The sequence below is a fragment of the Oncorhynchus clarkii genome, chromosome 17, assembly GCF_045791955.1.
Source record: "Oncorhynchus clarkii lewisi isolate Uvic-CL-2024 chromosome 17, UVic_Ocla_1.0, whole genome shotgun sequence".
NCBI classification, from domain to species: Eukaryota; Metazoa; Chordata; class Actinopteri; order Salmoniformes; family Salmonidae; genus Oncorhynchus; species Oncorhynchus clarkii.
This window is the reverse complement of record NC_092163.1, coordinates 79,522,861-79,539,486: the sequence shown is the minus strand read 5'-3', so window position 1 is coordinate 79,539,486 and position 16,626 is coordinate 79,522,861. Positions and strand designations below refer to the sequence as shown.

Genomic DNA, 16,626 nt, shown 5'->3' with positions numbered 1-16,626 from the left:
GGGGAAAAAAAAGCCTCACTATTTACGGAAAGATATTCTCACCAATACCCAAGAACAAGGAGATCTTGAGGTTTTAGATTTCAATACTCTAAATAATACTTTTAAAATAAATTGGATTCTGAAGTATGTTAAGAACCAGAACAGCATTTGGAATGTCTTCCCTAACTATTTATTTAACACTGTTGGTGGTTTAGAATTGTTGCTTTTGATGTTGATAAAATCCCAGTAAAACTGGCCAAATTCCATAAGCAGGCAATTTTAGCTTGGATGTTAGTGTATAAATAATTTCCCCCCCCCCACAGATACTTTCTATGGAACAACAAAGATATACAATTTAAAAACAAGTCTCTTTTTTTTGTAACTGGTTTGAGAATAAAATGATTTTGGTCAGTTACTGAATGAGGATGGGCATCTACTCTCATATGGTTTAAAATTCCAATAACCCGGAAGGAATATGCAATTGTTTTTGATGCGATTCCAAGTGGGGGTTGTATCTTCTTTTAAATTCCTCTGTGGTTGATGTAAGTAACATAGATTTACATGAACATATATTCATTGGCAATATTAACATCAAAGATAAATGTAGTAATAAACAGATTAGAAATATTGTTTGTGATACTCCCTCAGCAAGATTATTTTGGTCAGATATCTATGGTGATATACAATGAGGGAAAGCATGGAAAATTGCTAACAAATATTGTATCAGTAACAAGGTAAAGTTTCATTTAAAATGTTACATAGAATTCATCCTGTGAAACATGTTTTGGAAAGATTCAAGCTGAATATTGACTATTAAATGTGATTTCTGTGGAATGGAGAAAGAGACCATTTTTCATTCGTTTTTTTTTACCTGTATATATAGTATATTTTCTGGGATTGACATACAGAATTTTGTTACAAAAAAAACGGTTGTATTTCTGAAATTCTGGCGTTGATAAAGCTGTAGTATATTTAATTCAACTGCTAATAATATTAGGTACATTTCATATTCACAAATGCAAATGGTCTAATTCAAAACCAAACTTTTTACACTTTATAAATTAATTTAAATAATATTTTAACTAAAATGAACAACAAAAAGGCAATTCAAACATTTTGTATTATTAATGAATATGATTTGTTCGTTTAGGATTCCTGGCGATGTAAATAGTTTGTATGTATGCTGGTTTGCATGAGACCATTCCTCTTTTGTTTGTTAATATTTGTTATTAAAACATAAAAAATAAAATAAAAGTCATTGCCTATATTGGCGATCAATTTACATTGAGAAGGGGCGATTTAAAGGGAAAGACTTGAAATGAATGAAAACAGGAACAGATGTTCTTCGCGGATCGTGTCTCTTAGCTATCCTGTTAACTAGCTAAAGCTATACTTAGCTTTGTAAATACATATATATTTAGTCCCTGTTTATTTTTGTATTCAGTGGATTTCATTTAGAAAAAGCCCATGTTTTCACTCACGAACCTGCAGCCACTAGTTAGCTTGTCAGTTGAAGTCTGAAGTTAGCGCCGTTCTGCTACGGAGCAGCGTCACAGAGTTCTATTGAGCAGCGACCGCATGTTGATGACGTTCCATTCACTCTAAACATGCTACATTCTCAGAGTAAATGTTTTGTAACATTTGAACCCTACATGATAGAGACATGAGGGTTGGACTATTGTTTTTTTCTGACATAATGTTCTATTAAATGGACATATAAACCTTGAATGAATTAATATTTTTATGGGTGAACACCCTAGATTATGAGAAACGATTGATGACAGTTGATTTTCATTGTGTTCTCTCACCTACAATGTCCTTGTTGAAGTAGTGGATGACCTTCCTGTGTTTTCCAGTATATATTCCACTTACCTTTCCCTTGTTGAAGTAGTGGATGACCTTGCGACTGAGGCCTTCTTTGCGATGCCACTCGCTCTGGGCTGGGTAGTGTAAGAACTCCCTTAGAGGCCTCTCTTCCCAATGCAGTAGCTCCCAGTACAACAGCAGGGTGAACGCAGCCTCTGTAGAGTAACATTTAGACAAACATATCGTTTATATACGTCACTAGGAACAACATATAGCCGGGTAGTGCAGGAACTCCCTCAGTGCAGTAGCTCCCAGTACAACAGTAGGGTAAATGGAGAGGTACCTACTACATATAGTTTATACAGTACTTCATTGGGAACAACAGCTCCAAGTTCAGCAGCAGGGGGAAAACAGTCTCTGTAGAATTATAGAAATATAATTATTAGACATTCCCTTTCAAGTTGGGTGGATATGAAGCCATATTGACTGTACTCAAGCATTTTAATTTGTAATATTTATTTATTTATTGAACAATTATTTAACTAGGCAAGTCAGTTAAGAACACATTCTTATTTTACAAGCATGGCAATGTTAAAAGTGCATGCTATTTCAGAGATATTAGCTAGTACTAACGTTGCAAAAGGGAAGGTATAAACTACTAGAATTTTGGTATCTTGAAAGGATTTTATGTAATCTATCACAAGACAAAACTGACCATCCTACCGATCCTCGACTTTGGCGATGTCATTTACAAAATAGCCTCCAATACCCTACTCAACAAATTGGATGCAGTCTATCACAGTGCAATCCGTTTTGTCACCAAAGCCCCATATACTACCCACCATTGCGACCTGTACACTCTCGTTGGCTGGCCCTCGCTTCATACTCGTCGCCAAACCCACTGGCTCCATGTCATCTACAAGACCCTGCTAGGTAAAGTCCCCCCTTATCTCAGCTCGCTGGTCACCATAGCATCTCCCACCTGTAGCACACGCTCCAGCAGGTATATCTCTCTAGTCACCCCCAATACCAATTCTTTCTTTGGCCGCCTCTCCTTCCAGTTCTCTGCTGCCAATGACTGGAACGAACTACAAAAATCTCTGAAACTGGAAACACTTATCTCCCTCACTAGCTTTAAGCACCAACTGTCAGAGCAGCTCACAGATTACTGCACCTGTACATAGCCCACCTATAATTTAGCCCAAACAACTCCCTCTTTCCCTACTGTATTTAATTTATTTATTTATTTTGCTCCTTTGCACCCCATTATTTTTATTTCTACTTTGCACATTCTCCCATTGCAAATCTACCATTCCAGTGTTTTACTTGCTATATTGTATTTACTTTGCCACCATGGCCTTTTTGCCTTTACCTCCCTTATCTCACCTCATTTGCTCACATCGTATATAGACTTGTTTATGCTGTACTATTGACTGTATGTTTGTTTTACTCCATGTGTAACTCTGTGTCGTTGTATGTGTCGAACTGCTTTGCTTTATCTTGGCCAGGTCGCAATTGTAAATGAGAACTTGTTCTCAACTTGCCTACCTGGTTAAATAAAGGTGAAATAAAATAAAATCTAATAAACATCTAGTGGTTCTTTTTGGGGTACTTCAGATTATCACTGGTGTCTGTAATTATCTCTGGCCCTATGTTTGACACGCGCCTTATCACACATAAAATGTATGAAATAATATGATTTTAAAATAAAGAATAGAATAGCAAAACAATATCCTAAATACAAACCATCAACTTAGGTACTAGACTTCCTGACGGGCCGCCCCCAGGTGGTGAGGGTAGGAAACAACATCTCCACCCCGCTGATCCTCAACACTGGGGCCCCACAAGGGTGCGTTCTGAGCCCTCTCCTGTACTCCCTGTTCACCCACGACTGCGTGGCCACGCACGCCTCCAACTCAATCATCAAGTTTGCCTACAGTGGTAGGCTTGATTACCAACAACGATGAGACGGCCTACAGGGAGGAGGTGAGGGCCCTTGGAGTGTGGTGTCAGGAAAATAACCTCACACTCAACGTCAACAAAACAAGAGATGATCGTGGACTTCAGGAAACAGCAGAGGGAGCACCCCCCTATCCACATCGATGGAACAGTAGTGGAGAGGGTAGTACGTTTTATGTTCCTCGGCGTACACATCACAGACAAACTGAATTGGTCCACCTACACAGACAGCGTGGTGAAGAAGGCGAGGATGCGCCTCTTTAACCTCATGAGGCTGAAGAAATTTGTCTTGTCACCAAAAGCACTAACATACTTTTACAGATGCACAATTGAGAGCATCCTGTTGGGCTGTATCACCGCCTGGTACGGCTACTGCTCCGCCCTCAACCGTAAGGCTCTCCAGAGGGTAGTGAGGTCTGCACAACGCATCACCGGGGGCAAACTACCTGCCTGCCCTCCAGGACACCTACACCACCTGATGTCACAGGAAGAACATAAAGATCATCAAGGACAACAACCACCCGAGCCACAGCCTATTCACCCCGCTATCATCCAGAAGGCGAGGTCAGTACAGGTGCATCAAAGCAGGGACCGAGAGACTGAAAAACAGCTTCTATCTCAAGGCCATCAGACTGTTAAACAGCCACCACTAACATTGAGTGGCTGCTGCCAACATACTGACTCAACTCCAGCCACTTTAATAATGGGAATTGATGTAATAAATGTATCACTAGCCACTTTAAACAATGCCACTTCATATAATGTTTGCATACCCTACATTACTCATCTCATATGTATATACTGTACTCTATATCATCTACTGCATCTTGCATCTGCATCATTCATATATCTTTATGTACATATTCTTACTCATTCCTTTACACTTGTGTGTATAAGGTAGTTGTTGTGAAATTGATAGGTTAGATTACTCGTTGGTTATTACTGCATTGTCGGAACTAGAAGCACAAGCATTTCGCTACACTCGCATTAACATCTGCTAACCATGTGTATGTGACCAATACAATTTGATTTGATTTGATTTGAATGCCATTGGTGTTAAATATTAGGGTTTCAGCATGAAATATGCTTTATTAAGAATATATACATTTTTTACAAACTTTTATACATTTCACTATGTCAATATGTATTTGTTGTCAATGTTTCGGTTGTGAGGCCGGTTGGACGTAGGCGGTTTATGGTAGAGAAATTAACTTTGAATTATCTGGCAACAGCTCTGGTGGACATTCCTGCAGTCAGCATGCCAATTGCACACAATGTATATAGACTCTTTCTTCTTTTCTACTGTGTTATTGACTTGTTTATTGTTTACTCCATGTGGAACTCTGTGTTGTTGTCTGTTCACACTGCTATGCTTTATCTTGGCCAGGTCGCAGTTGTAAATGAGAACTTGTTCTCAACTAGCCTACCTGGTTAAATAAAGGTGTTCTCAACTAGCCTACCTGGTTAAATAAAGGTGTTCTCAACTATCCTACCTGGTTAAATAAAGGTGTTCTCAACTAGCCTACCTGGTTAAATAAAGGTGTTCTCAACTAGCCTACCTGGTTAAATAAAGGTGTTCTCAACTGGCCTACCTGGTTAAATAAAGGTGTTCTCAACTAGCCTACCTGGTTAAATAAAGGTGAAATAAAATAAAATAAAAATTCCTCCAAAACATGAGATATCTACGGCATTGTGTTGTTTGACAAAACTGCACATTTTAGAGTGGCCTTTTACTGTCCCCCAGCACAAGGTGCACCTGTGCACAAGGTGCACAAACAGGGTCGTAAAACAAATCTGTGCACATTTCTGGGATCTTTTATTTCAGGAAACACGGGACCTGTTACACGTTGCGTTTATATTTTTGTTCAGTGTATATATGAATAACTTTCTAAAAAAAAAGTATTCTAGTATAAATCCACCACATTTTCCATAGATTGACATAGATTTTCATTTTTTTTTTAACCAAAAGTACTGAAGATTCCGGTAACTTTGGTAAATTACAGGTAGCTTAGCAACCATAGCTAGTACACTCTTTCCCTTTGTGAGTGAATAGGTTTGTGTGTGAGTATCATACCTGTGTAGTTGTCAGCCTGGAGGTGCATGTCACACAGCTTGTGGATGTTGTATTACCTGTGTAGTTGTCAGCCTGAAGGTGCATGTCACACAGCTTGTGGATGTTGTATTACCTGTGTAGTTGTCAGCCTGGAGGTGCATGCCACACAGCTTGTGGATGTTGTATTACCTGTGTAGTTGTCAGCCTGAAGGTGCATGTCACACAGCTTGTGGATGTTGTATTACCTGTGTAGTTGTCAGCCTGAAGGTGCATGTCACACAGCTTGTGGATGTTGTATTACCTGTGTAGTTGTCAGCCTGAAGGTGCATGTCACACAGCTTGTGGATGTTGTATTACCTGTGTAGTTGTCAGCCTGAAGGTGCATGCCACACAGCTTGTGGATGTTGTATTACCTGTGTAGTTGTCAGCCTGAAGGTGCATGTCACACAGCTTGTGGATGTTGTATTACCTGTGTAGTTGTCAGCCTGAAGGTGCATGTCACACAGCTTGTGGATGTTGTATTACCTGTGTAGTTGTCAGCCTGAAGGTGCATGTCACACAGCTTGTGGATGTTGTATTACCTGTGTAGTTGTCAGCCTGAAGGTGCATGTCACACAGCTTGTGGATGTTGTATTACCTGTGTAGTTGTCAGCCTGAAGGTGCATGTCACACAGCTTGTGGATGTTGTATTACCTGTGTAGTTGTCAGCCTGAAGGTGCATGTCACACAGCTTGTGGATGTTGTATTACCTGTGTAGTTGTCAGCCTGAAGGTGCATGTCACACAGCTTGTGGATGTTGTATTACCTGTGTAGTTGTCAGCCTGAAGGTGCATGTCACACAGCTTGTGGATGTTGTATTACCTGTGTAGTTGTCAGCCTGAAGGTGCATGTCACACAGCTTGTGGATGTTGTATTACCTGTGTAGTTGTCAGCCTGAAGGTGCATGCCACACAGCTTGTGGATGTTGTATTACCTGTGTAGTTGTCAGCCTGAAGGTGCATGTCACACAGCTTGTGGATGTTGTATTACCTGTGTAGTTGTCAGCCTGAAGGTGCATGTCACACAGCTTGTGGATGTTGTATTACCTGTGTAGTTGTCAGCCTGAAGGTGCATGTCACACAGCTTGTGGATGTTGTATTACCTGTGTAGTTGTCAGCCTGAAGGTGCATGTCACACAGCTTGTGGATGTAGCGGATGTACATCTCCTCCTTGTTGATCTCTGACTTGTAGAAGTTCTAGGGAACAAACAGACACAATATATTAAAAACAAGACAAACCCTTTACAGGTTGTGGGTTGTCTTACCAGCAGGTTGACAGTACAGCCAGAGTCTATAGTATCTTACCAACAGGTTGACAGTACAGCCAGAGTCTACAGTATCTTACCAACAGGTTGACAGTACAGCCAGAGTCTACAGTATCTTACCAGCAGGTTGACAGTACAGCCAGAGTCTATAGTATCTTACCAACAGGTTGACAGTACAGCCAGAGTCTACAGTATCTTACCAACAGGTTGACAGTACAGCCAGAGTCTACAGTATCTTACCAACAGGTTGACAGTACAGCCAGAGTCTACAGTATCTTACCAGCAGGTTGACAGTACAGCCAGAGTCTACAGTGTCTTACCAGCAGGTTGACAGTACAGCCAGAGTCTATAGTATCTTACCAACAGGTTGACAGTACAGCCAGAGTCTACAGTATCTTACCAGCAGGTTGACAGTACAGCCAGAGTCTACAGTATCTTACCAACAGGTTGACAGTACAGCCAATCTTCTTGTTCTCTGTCTCGTCTCCTTTCATGCAGTCCCTAAACAGAGAGAGGAACCGGTTCCAGTTATTGATGAATAGTAATGAATAGTAATGAATAATCATGAATAGTAATGAATCGTAATGAATAGTAATGAATCTTATCTTCTGCCCTCCATGGTTACATAACAACAAGTGGAGACCTATCTCGCCTGGAGACCAATCTATCTCGTCTGGAGACCTATCTATCTCGCCTGGAGACCTATCTATCTCGTCTGGAGACCTATCTATCTTGTCTGGAGACCTATCTAGTCTGGAGACCTATCTCGCCTGGAGACCTATCTATCTAGTCTGGAGACCTATCTATCTCGTCTGGAGACCTATCTAGTCTGGAGACCTATCTCGCCTAGAGACCTATCTATCTCGCCTGGAGACCTATCTATCTCGCCTGGAGACCTATCTATCTCGCCTGGAGACCTATCTATCTCGTCTGGAGACCTATCTATCTCGTCTGGAGACCTATCTAGCCTGGAGACCTATCGCGCCTGGAGACCTATCTCGCCTGGAGACCTATCTATCTAGTCTGGAGACCTATCTATCTCGTCTGGAGACCTATCTAGTCTGGAGACCTATCTCGCCTGGAGACCTCTCTCATCTGGAGACCTATCTATCTCGCCTGGAGACCTATCTATCTCGCCTGGAGACCTATCTATCTCGCCTGGAGACCTATCTCGTCTGGAGACCTATCTATCTCGCCTGGAGACCTATCTCGTCTGGAGACCTATCTAGTCTGGAGACCTTTCTATCTCGCCTGGAGACTTATCTATTTCGTCTGGAGACCTATCTATCTCGCCTGGAGACCTATCTATCTCGTCTGGAGACCTATCTCATCTGGAGACCTATCTATCTCGCCTGGAGACCTATCTATCTAGTCTGGAGACCTATCTATCTCGCCTGGAGACCTATCTATCTCGTATGGAGACCTATCTATCTCGTCTGGAGACCTATCTATCTCGCCTGGAGACCTATCTATCTCGCCTGGAGACCTATCTATCTCGTCTGGAGACCTATCTATCTCGCCTGGAGACCTATGTCGCCTGGAGACCTATCTATCTAGTCTGGAGACCTATCTCATCTGGAGACCTATCTTGCCTGGAGACCTATCTAGTCTGGAGACCTATCTATCTATTCTGGAGACCTATCTATCTATTCTGGAGACCTATCTATCTAGTCTGGAGACCTATCTCATCTGGAGACCTATCTTATCTGGAAACCTATCTATCTAGTCTGGAGACCCATCTATCTCGCCTGGAGACCTATCTCGCCTGGAGACCTATCTATCTAGTCTGGATACCTATCTATCTCATCTGGAGACCTATCTATCTTGCCTGGAGACCTATCTATCTCGCCTGGAGACCTATCTATCTCGCCTGGAGACCTATCTCGCCTGGAGACCTATCTATCTAGTCTGGAGACCTATCTATCTCGCCTGGAGACCTATCTATCTCGCCTGGAGAGCTATCTATCTCGCCTGGAGACCTATCTATCTCGCCTGGAGACCTATCTATCTCGCCTGGAGACCTATCTATCTCGCCGGGAGACCTATCTATCTAGTCTGGAGACCTATCTCATCTGGAGACCTATCTTATCTGGAAACCTATCTATCTAGTCTGGAGACCCATCTATCTCGCCTGGAGACCTATCTCGCCTGGAGACCTATCTATCTAGTCTGGATACCTATCTATCTCATCTGGAGACCTATCTATCTTGCCTGGAGACCTATCTATCTCGCCTGGAGACCTATCTATCTCGCCTGGAGACCTATCTCGCCTGGAGACCTATCTATCTAGTCTGGAGACCTATCTATCTCGCCTGGAGACCTATCTATCTCGCCTGGAGAGCTATCTATCTCGCCTGGAGACCTATCTATCTCGCCTGGAGACCTATCTATCTCGCCTGGAGACCTATCTATCTCGCCGGGAGACCTATCTATCTAGTCTGGAGACCTATCTATCTAGTACGGAGACCTATCTATCTCGCCTGGAGACCTATCTATCTCACCTGGAGACCTATCTATCTAGTCTGGAGACCTATCTATCTCGTCTGGAGACCTATCTATCTAGTCTGGAGACCTATCTATTTCGTCTGGAGACCTATTTCGTCTGGAGACCTATCTCGTCTCACCTGTAGTCCAGCAGTCGTTCCATCAGCCGTGTGACAGAGGTGACGAAGGAGATCCCCGTCTCCCTCCACGTCTCTTGCTCAATCTTCTCCAGCAGACTGGAGACAAAGACGCACACAAACGCCTTATCAATCAATACCACCAAGGGCCTAGATTTTGAGTGATCGCTGTGAGTACATCATTCGACAGGACGTAGAGAGGAGTTAGTGGCAGTAGGCCGTTAGAGCTGTGTTATCTTACCTGGGGTAAGGCCCAAAGAGCTGGGTTCTAATCCCACACGCAGCAGAAAGAGGAGCCAAGCAAATGCAATGTTATGAACGTAAGAGGTAAAGACATGTTGATCATAGCAGGTAGAAACCAACAGGTTAGATCCAACACACAGCGTTATCAAGTTAGGAGGTAGAAACCAACAGGTTAGATCCAACACACAGCGTTATCAAGTTAGGAGGTAGAAACCAACAGGTTAGATCCAACACACAGCGTTATCAAGTTAGGAGGTAGAAACCAACAGGTTAGATCCAACACACAGCGTTATCAAGGTAGCAAGTAGAAACCAACAGGTTAGATCCAACACACAGCGTTATCAAGGTAGCAGGTAGAAACCAGCGGGTTCGATCCAACACACAGCGTTATCAAGGTAGCAGGTAGAAACCAGCGGGTTCGATCCAACACACAGCGTTATCAAGGTAGCAGGTAGAAACCAGCGGGTTCGATCCAACACACAGCGTTATCAAGGTAGCAGGTAGAAACCAGCGGGTTAGATCCAACACACAGCGTTATCAAGGTAGCAGGTAGAAACCAGCGGGTTCGATCCAACACACAGCGTTATCAAGGTAGCAGGTAGAAACCAGCGGGTTCGATCCAACACACAGCGTTATCAAGGTAGCAGGTAGAAACCAGCGGGTTCGATCCAACACACAGCGTTATCAAGGTAGCAGGTAGAAACCAACAGGTTAGATCCAACACACAGCGTTATCAAGGTAGCAGGTAGAAACCAACAGGTTAGATCCAACACACAGCGTTATCAAGGTAGCAGGTAGAAACCAGCGGGTTCGATCCAACACACAGCGTTATCAAGGTAGCAGGTAAAGAAACGGTTGTTTGTTGGTGTGTGCGCGCTGGTGTTTGTTGGTGTGTGTGTGTGATGGGGTTGGTGCGTGTGTGTGTGTGTGATGGGGTTGGTGCGCGCGCGTGTGTGTGTGTGTGTCTGTGTGTGTGTGTGTGTATATTCCTCTACTTACAGCAGGCTGAATAGTTCTCTGTAGTTCTCGTCTCCTTTCCCCTCAGACACCAGACTGTCCAGCTTGTCTATCAGCTCTGCCTCCACCTACACAGAACAGTGTGAATAAGCCACTGTTTCTCCTGCCGTTATAACACGGGGTGTAACGAGAGACAAGGCAAACTTTAAATCTCACTCTCTAACGAACGTCAAACCCTGGTAAATATATTTATCCCCGTCAAATATGCCATAAACGCTCTGTAACGTCCACGACTGCATGACGAGCGCATTGTCATTTTAGAACATATTGTACGTGAAAGAAACGGATGTAATATGAGTGAAAGAGGGCCCCCCATTACCTACTGTAACACACATGTAGTTAGATCAAAGCTACTGTATATACATGTAGTTAGATCAAACCTACTGTATATACATGTAGTTAGATCAAACCTACTGTATATATATGTAGTTAGATCAAACCTACTGTATATGCATGTAGTTAGATCAAAGCTACTGTATATATATGTAGTTAGATCAAAGCTACTGTATATATATGTAGTTAGATCAAAGCTACTGTATATACATGTAGTTAGATCAAACCTACTGTATATACATGTAGTTAGATCAAACCTACTGTATATACATGTAGTTAGATCAAACCTACTTCATATGCATGTAGTTAGATCAAACCTACTGTAACACACATGTAGTTAGATCAAACCTACTGTGTATATATGTAGTTAGATCAAACCTACTGTATATATATGTAGTTAGATCAAAGCTACTGTATATATATGTAGTTAGATTTAAACTGTATATACATGTAGTTAGATCAAACCTACTGTAACATACATGTAGTTAGATCAAACCTACTGTAATAAACATGTAGTTAGATCAAACCTACTGTATATACATGTAGTTAGATCAAAGCTACTGTATATACATGTAGTTAGATCAAACCTACTGTATATACATGTAGTTAGATCAAACCTTCTGTATATACATGTAGTTAGATCAAACCTACTGTAACATACCTGTAGTTAGATCAAACCTACTGTGTATATATGTAGTTAGATCAAACCTAATGTATATATATGTAGTTAGATCAAAGCTACTGTATATATATGTAGTTAGATCAAAGCTACTGTGTATATATATGTAGTTAGATCAAAGCTACTGTATATGCATGTAGTTAGATAAAAGCTACTGTATATATATGTAGATAGATCAAAGCTACTGTATATACATGTAGTTAGATCAAACCTACTGTAACATACATGTAGTTAGATCAAACCTACTGTAATAAACATGTAGTTAGATCAAACCTACTGTATATACATGTAGTTAGATCAAAGCTACTGTATATACATGTAGTTAGATAAAACCTACTGTATATACATGTAGTTAGATCAAAGCTACTGTATATACATGTAGTTAGATCAAACCTACTGTATATATATGTAGTTAGATCAAACCTACTGTATATATATGTAGTTAGATCAAAGCTACTGTATATGCATGTAGTTAGATCAAACCTACTGTATATACATGTAGTTAGATCAAACCTACTGTATATACATGTAGTTAGATCAAACCTACTGTATATACATGTATTTAGATCAAACCTACTGTATATACATGTAGTTAGATCAACCCTACTGTGTATACATGTAGTTAGATCAACCCTACTGTGTATACAGGTAGTTAGATAATTAAATATGTGGAGGAATGCAACCCTGCCCCATTCTTCCTCTGCTCCAGTCCATCCGTGTGTGTGTGTGTGTGTCTGGGTGTGTGTGTGTGTGTGTGTGTGTGTCTGGGTGTGTGTCTGGGTGTGTGTGTGTGTGTGTGTGTGTGTGTATGTGTGTGTGTGTGTGTGTGTATATATATGTGTGTGTGTGTATGTGTGTGTGTGTGTGTGTGTATATATATGTGTGTGTGTGTGTGTGTGTGTGTGTGTGTGTGTGTGTGTGTGTGTGTCTGGGTGTGTGTCTGGGTGTGTGTGTGTGTGTGTGTGTGTGTGTGTGTGTGTGTGTGTGTGTGTGTATATGTGTGTATGTGCGTGTGTGTAAGTGTGTGTGTGTGTATATGTGTGTATGTGTGTGTGTGTGTGTGTGTGTGTGTGTATGTGTGTGTGTGTCTGGGTGTGTGTCTGGGTGTGTGTCTGGGTGTGTGTGTGTGTGTGTGTGTGTGTGTGTGTGTACCTGTTTGAAGTTCCCGTTCTTCCTCTGCTCCCAGTCCATCATGTCGTGGAAGATAGGGATCATGATGTTCCTGACCTCCCCCTGAGGCACCAGGGTCACACCCAGGAAGGGACCTATCATACCTGGGATGAAGTGGATCTTGTTCTCGCCTGGAGAGGACAGGAAGAGGAGTCAGACTTTAAATGAAATAACCCCAAAAACACTTCCTTTCCACCAGACGCAATGAACGGCAGAAAATAACAAGGAGAAAATTGTTTATTTTACAAACAGAACAAAAAGTGCGTCGAATAATTTAAATCAACATTTTAATCGATCCAAAAGTGTGACGGAGAAGCACTGGGAGAACAGATAGATAGAGACTGCCACGTTGAAATACTCCTATTCAATAAGAAGCACTGGGAGAACAGATAGATAGAGACTGCCACGTTGAAATACTCCTATTCAATAAGAAGCACTGGGAGAACAGATAGATAGAGACTGCCACGTTGAAATACTCCTATTCAATAAGAAGCACTGGGAGAACAGATAGATAGAGACTGCCACGTTGAAATACTCCTATTCAATAAGAAGCACTGGGAGAACAGATAGATAGAGACTGCCACGTTGAAATACTCCTATTCAATAAGAAGCACTGGGAGAACAGATAGATAGAGACTGCCACGTTGAAATACTCCTATTCAATAAGAAGCACTGGGAGAACAGATAGATAGAGACTGCCACGTTGTGTTAATCTACGTCCACGGTGCCCAGGGAACAGTAGGTTAACGGCCTTGTTCAGGGGCAGAACGACAGATTTTTACCTTGTCAACTCGGGGATTCGATCCAGCAACCTTTTGGTTACTGGCCTCAAGGCGCTAACCGCTAGGCTACCTAAAAGTACCCTAGTGAACATTCTGTATGTTTGATTGGGAGAGTGAGTGTGAGAGTGAGTGAGTGAGTGAGTGAGAGTGAGTGAGTGAGAGTGAGTGAGTGAGTGAGAGTGAGTGAGAGTGAGAACGGGCAAATGTATACATGGGTGAGAATCCTACAGTACAGTAGGTTGTCTAAATGCTACATTTAAAATGTAATGTTACATAGCACGATCAAGGGTGAGATAGAGAGCAACTCTCACCGAGGTTCTGCCACATGCTGAACAGCTCGTAGGCCATCATCACTCTCATGTCACCATACCTAGAGACAAAACAACAGGCGAAGAATCACAGACACAGATGTCTAACTGAAGAATATTGGACATGTAGTGGATATTATATATTTTTTGGGTATTTCCACAGTTAACAGATGAGGAAATGTACTGAAAGACTGAAAAACATCATTCCTTGAAGATCACAGCATTATGAAGATCACAGCATTATGATGATCACAGCATTATGAAGATCACAGAATTACAGATGTCTACAGTGTGTGCTTCAAGTGTGAAGGGAATATCAGAAATGGAGCTCGCATATTTTAAACTGAAGCCTGGTACTCTATTAGCTCTCCTTTGAAATAAACTGTGTGAGAAACAGGAAGTGAACAAGGCAACGTGAGAAACAGGAAGTGAACAAGGCAACGTGAGAAACAGGAAGTGAATAAGGCAACGTGAGAAACAGGAAGTGAATAAGGCAACGTGAGAAACACGAAGTGAACAAGGCAACGTGAGAAACAGCAAGTGAACAGGGCAACGTGAGAAACAGGACGTGAACAGGGCAAAGTAGACAGAAAGACAGTTAGACAGACAGCTCTCCCCCTCTCTCTCTCTCTCTCTCTCTGTTGGAGCTAGAAACACAAGCATTTAGCTAGGTATTACTGTTGGAGCTAGAATCACAAGCATTTAGCTAGGTATTACTGTTGGAGCTAGAATGACAAGCATTTAGCTAGGTATTACTGTTGGAGCTAGAATCACAAGCATTTAGCTAGGTATTACTGTTGGAGCTAGAAACACAAGCATTTAATTTGGTATTACTGCACTGTTGGAGCAAGAAACACAAGCATTTAATTTGGTATTCCTGCACTGTTGGAGCAAGAAACACAAGCATTTGGTTAGGTATTACTGTTGGAGCTAGAAACACAAGCATTTAGCTAGGTAATACTGCACGGTTGGAGCTAGAAACACAAGCATTTAGCTAGGTATTACTGTTGGAGTTAGAAACACAAGCATTTAGCTAGGTATTACTGTTGGAGTTAGAAACACAAGCATTTAGCTAGGTATTACTGTTGGAGCTAGAAACACAAGCATTTAGCTAGGTATTACTGTTGGAGCTAGAAACACAAGCATTTAGCTAGGAATTACTGTTGGAGCAAGAAACACAATCATTTAGCTGCAACTGCAATAACATCTGAAAATCTGTGTTCGTGACCAATAAACTTTGATTTTTAAGTCAGATACGGCATAAAATGATAATGAAACTAGAAGGAAACAAATGAGCAGACAGTTATCTCATTAAAATCACTATTACGGTATAAGATTCAAACTTACAACCTCAGGCAATTCAACGTTTGACGAACACTGTAAGAGAAGTGGTCCCTCTAGCTAGCCGGATATTGACCCAGCAAGGATCTATACTCCACTACAAACACCGGAGGTCGTTACTATACAGATAGAGGTCGTTACTGTACAGATGAACACTGGAGGTCGTTACTGTACAGAAAGAGGTCGTTACAGTACAGATGAACACTGGAGGTCGTTACTGTACAGATGAACACTGGATGTCGTTACTGTAGAGATGAACACTGGAGGAAGTTACTGTACAGATGAACACTGGAGGTCGTTACTGTACAGATGAACACTGGAGGTCGTTACTGTACAGATGAACACTGGAGGTCGTTACTGTACAGATGAACACTGGAGGATGTTACTGTAGAGATGAACACTGGAGGTCGTTACTGTACAGATGAACACTGGAGGTCGTTACTGTACAGATGAACACTGGAGGTCGTTACTGTACAGATGAACACTGGAGGATGTTACTGTAGAGATGAACACTGGAGGAAGTTACTGTACAGAAAGAGGTTGTTACTGTACAGATGAACACTGGAGGAAGTTACTGTACAGATGAACACTGGAGGTCGTTACTGTACAGATGAACACTGGAGGTCGTTACTGTACAGATGAACACTGGAGGAAGTTACTGTACAGATGAACACTGGAGGTCGTTACTGTACAGAAAGAGGTCGTTACTGTACAGATACTGGAGGTGTACTGTACATGAACACTGGAGTTACTGTACAGTGAACACTGGACTGTACAGATGAACACTGTTGAGGTCTGGAGGTTGTTACTGTACAGATGAACACTGGAGGTCGTTACTGTACAGATGAACACTGGATGTCGTTACTGTACAGATGAACACTGGAGGTTGTTACTGTACAGATAAACACTGGAGGTTGTTACTGTACAGATGAACACTGGAGATAGTTACTGTACAGATGAACACTGGATGTCGTTACTGTACAGATGAACACTGGAGGTTGTTACTGTACAGATAAACACTGGAGGTTGTTA

General features: G+C 41.9%; 1 protein-coding gene across 1 annotated transcript in view; it reads right to left on the bottom strand.

Moving 5' to 3' along the window:
* The window catches only part of LOC139371460 (dedicator of cytokinesis protein 3-like), a 339,147-nt gene that overhangs the window by 30,718 nt on the left and 291,803 nt on the right, over window positions 1-16,626 (bottom strand). The window contains exons 33-40 of the mRNA XM_071111887.1: window positions 14,257-14,315; window positions 13,146-13,294; window positions 10,964-11,049; window positions 9,963-9,989; window positions 9,725-9,820; window positions 7,541-7,601; window positions 6,939-7,032; window positions 1,852-2,000 (exon numbers count right to left, since the gene is read on the bottom strand). Coding sequence (XP_070967988.1) covers window positions 1,852-2,000; window positions 6,939-7,032; window positions 7,541-7,601; window positions 9,725-9,820; window positions 9,963-9,989; window positions 10,964-11,049; window positions 13,146-13,294; window positions 14,257-14,315 — 721 coding nt within the window. The remainder of the gene's footprint in view (window positions 1-1,851; window positions 2,001-6,938; window positions 7,033-7,540; window positions 7,602-9,724; window positions 9,821-9,962; window positions 9,990-10,963; window positions 11,050-13,145; window positions 13,295-14,256; window positions 14,316-16,626) is intronic.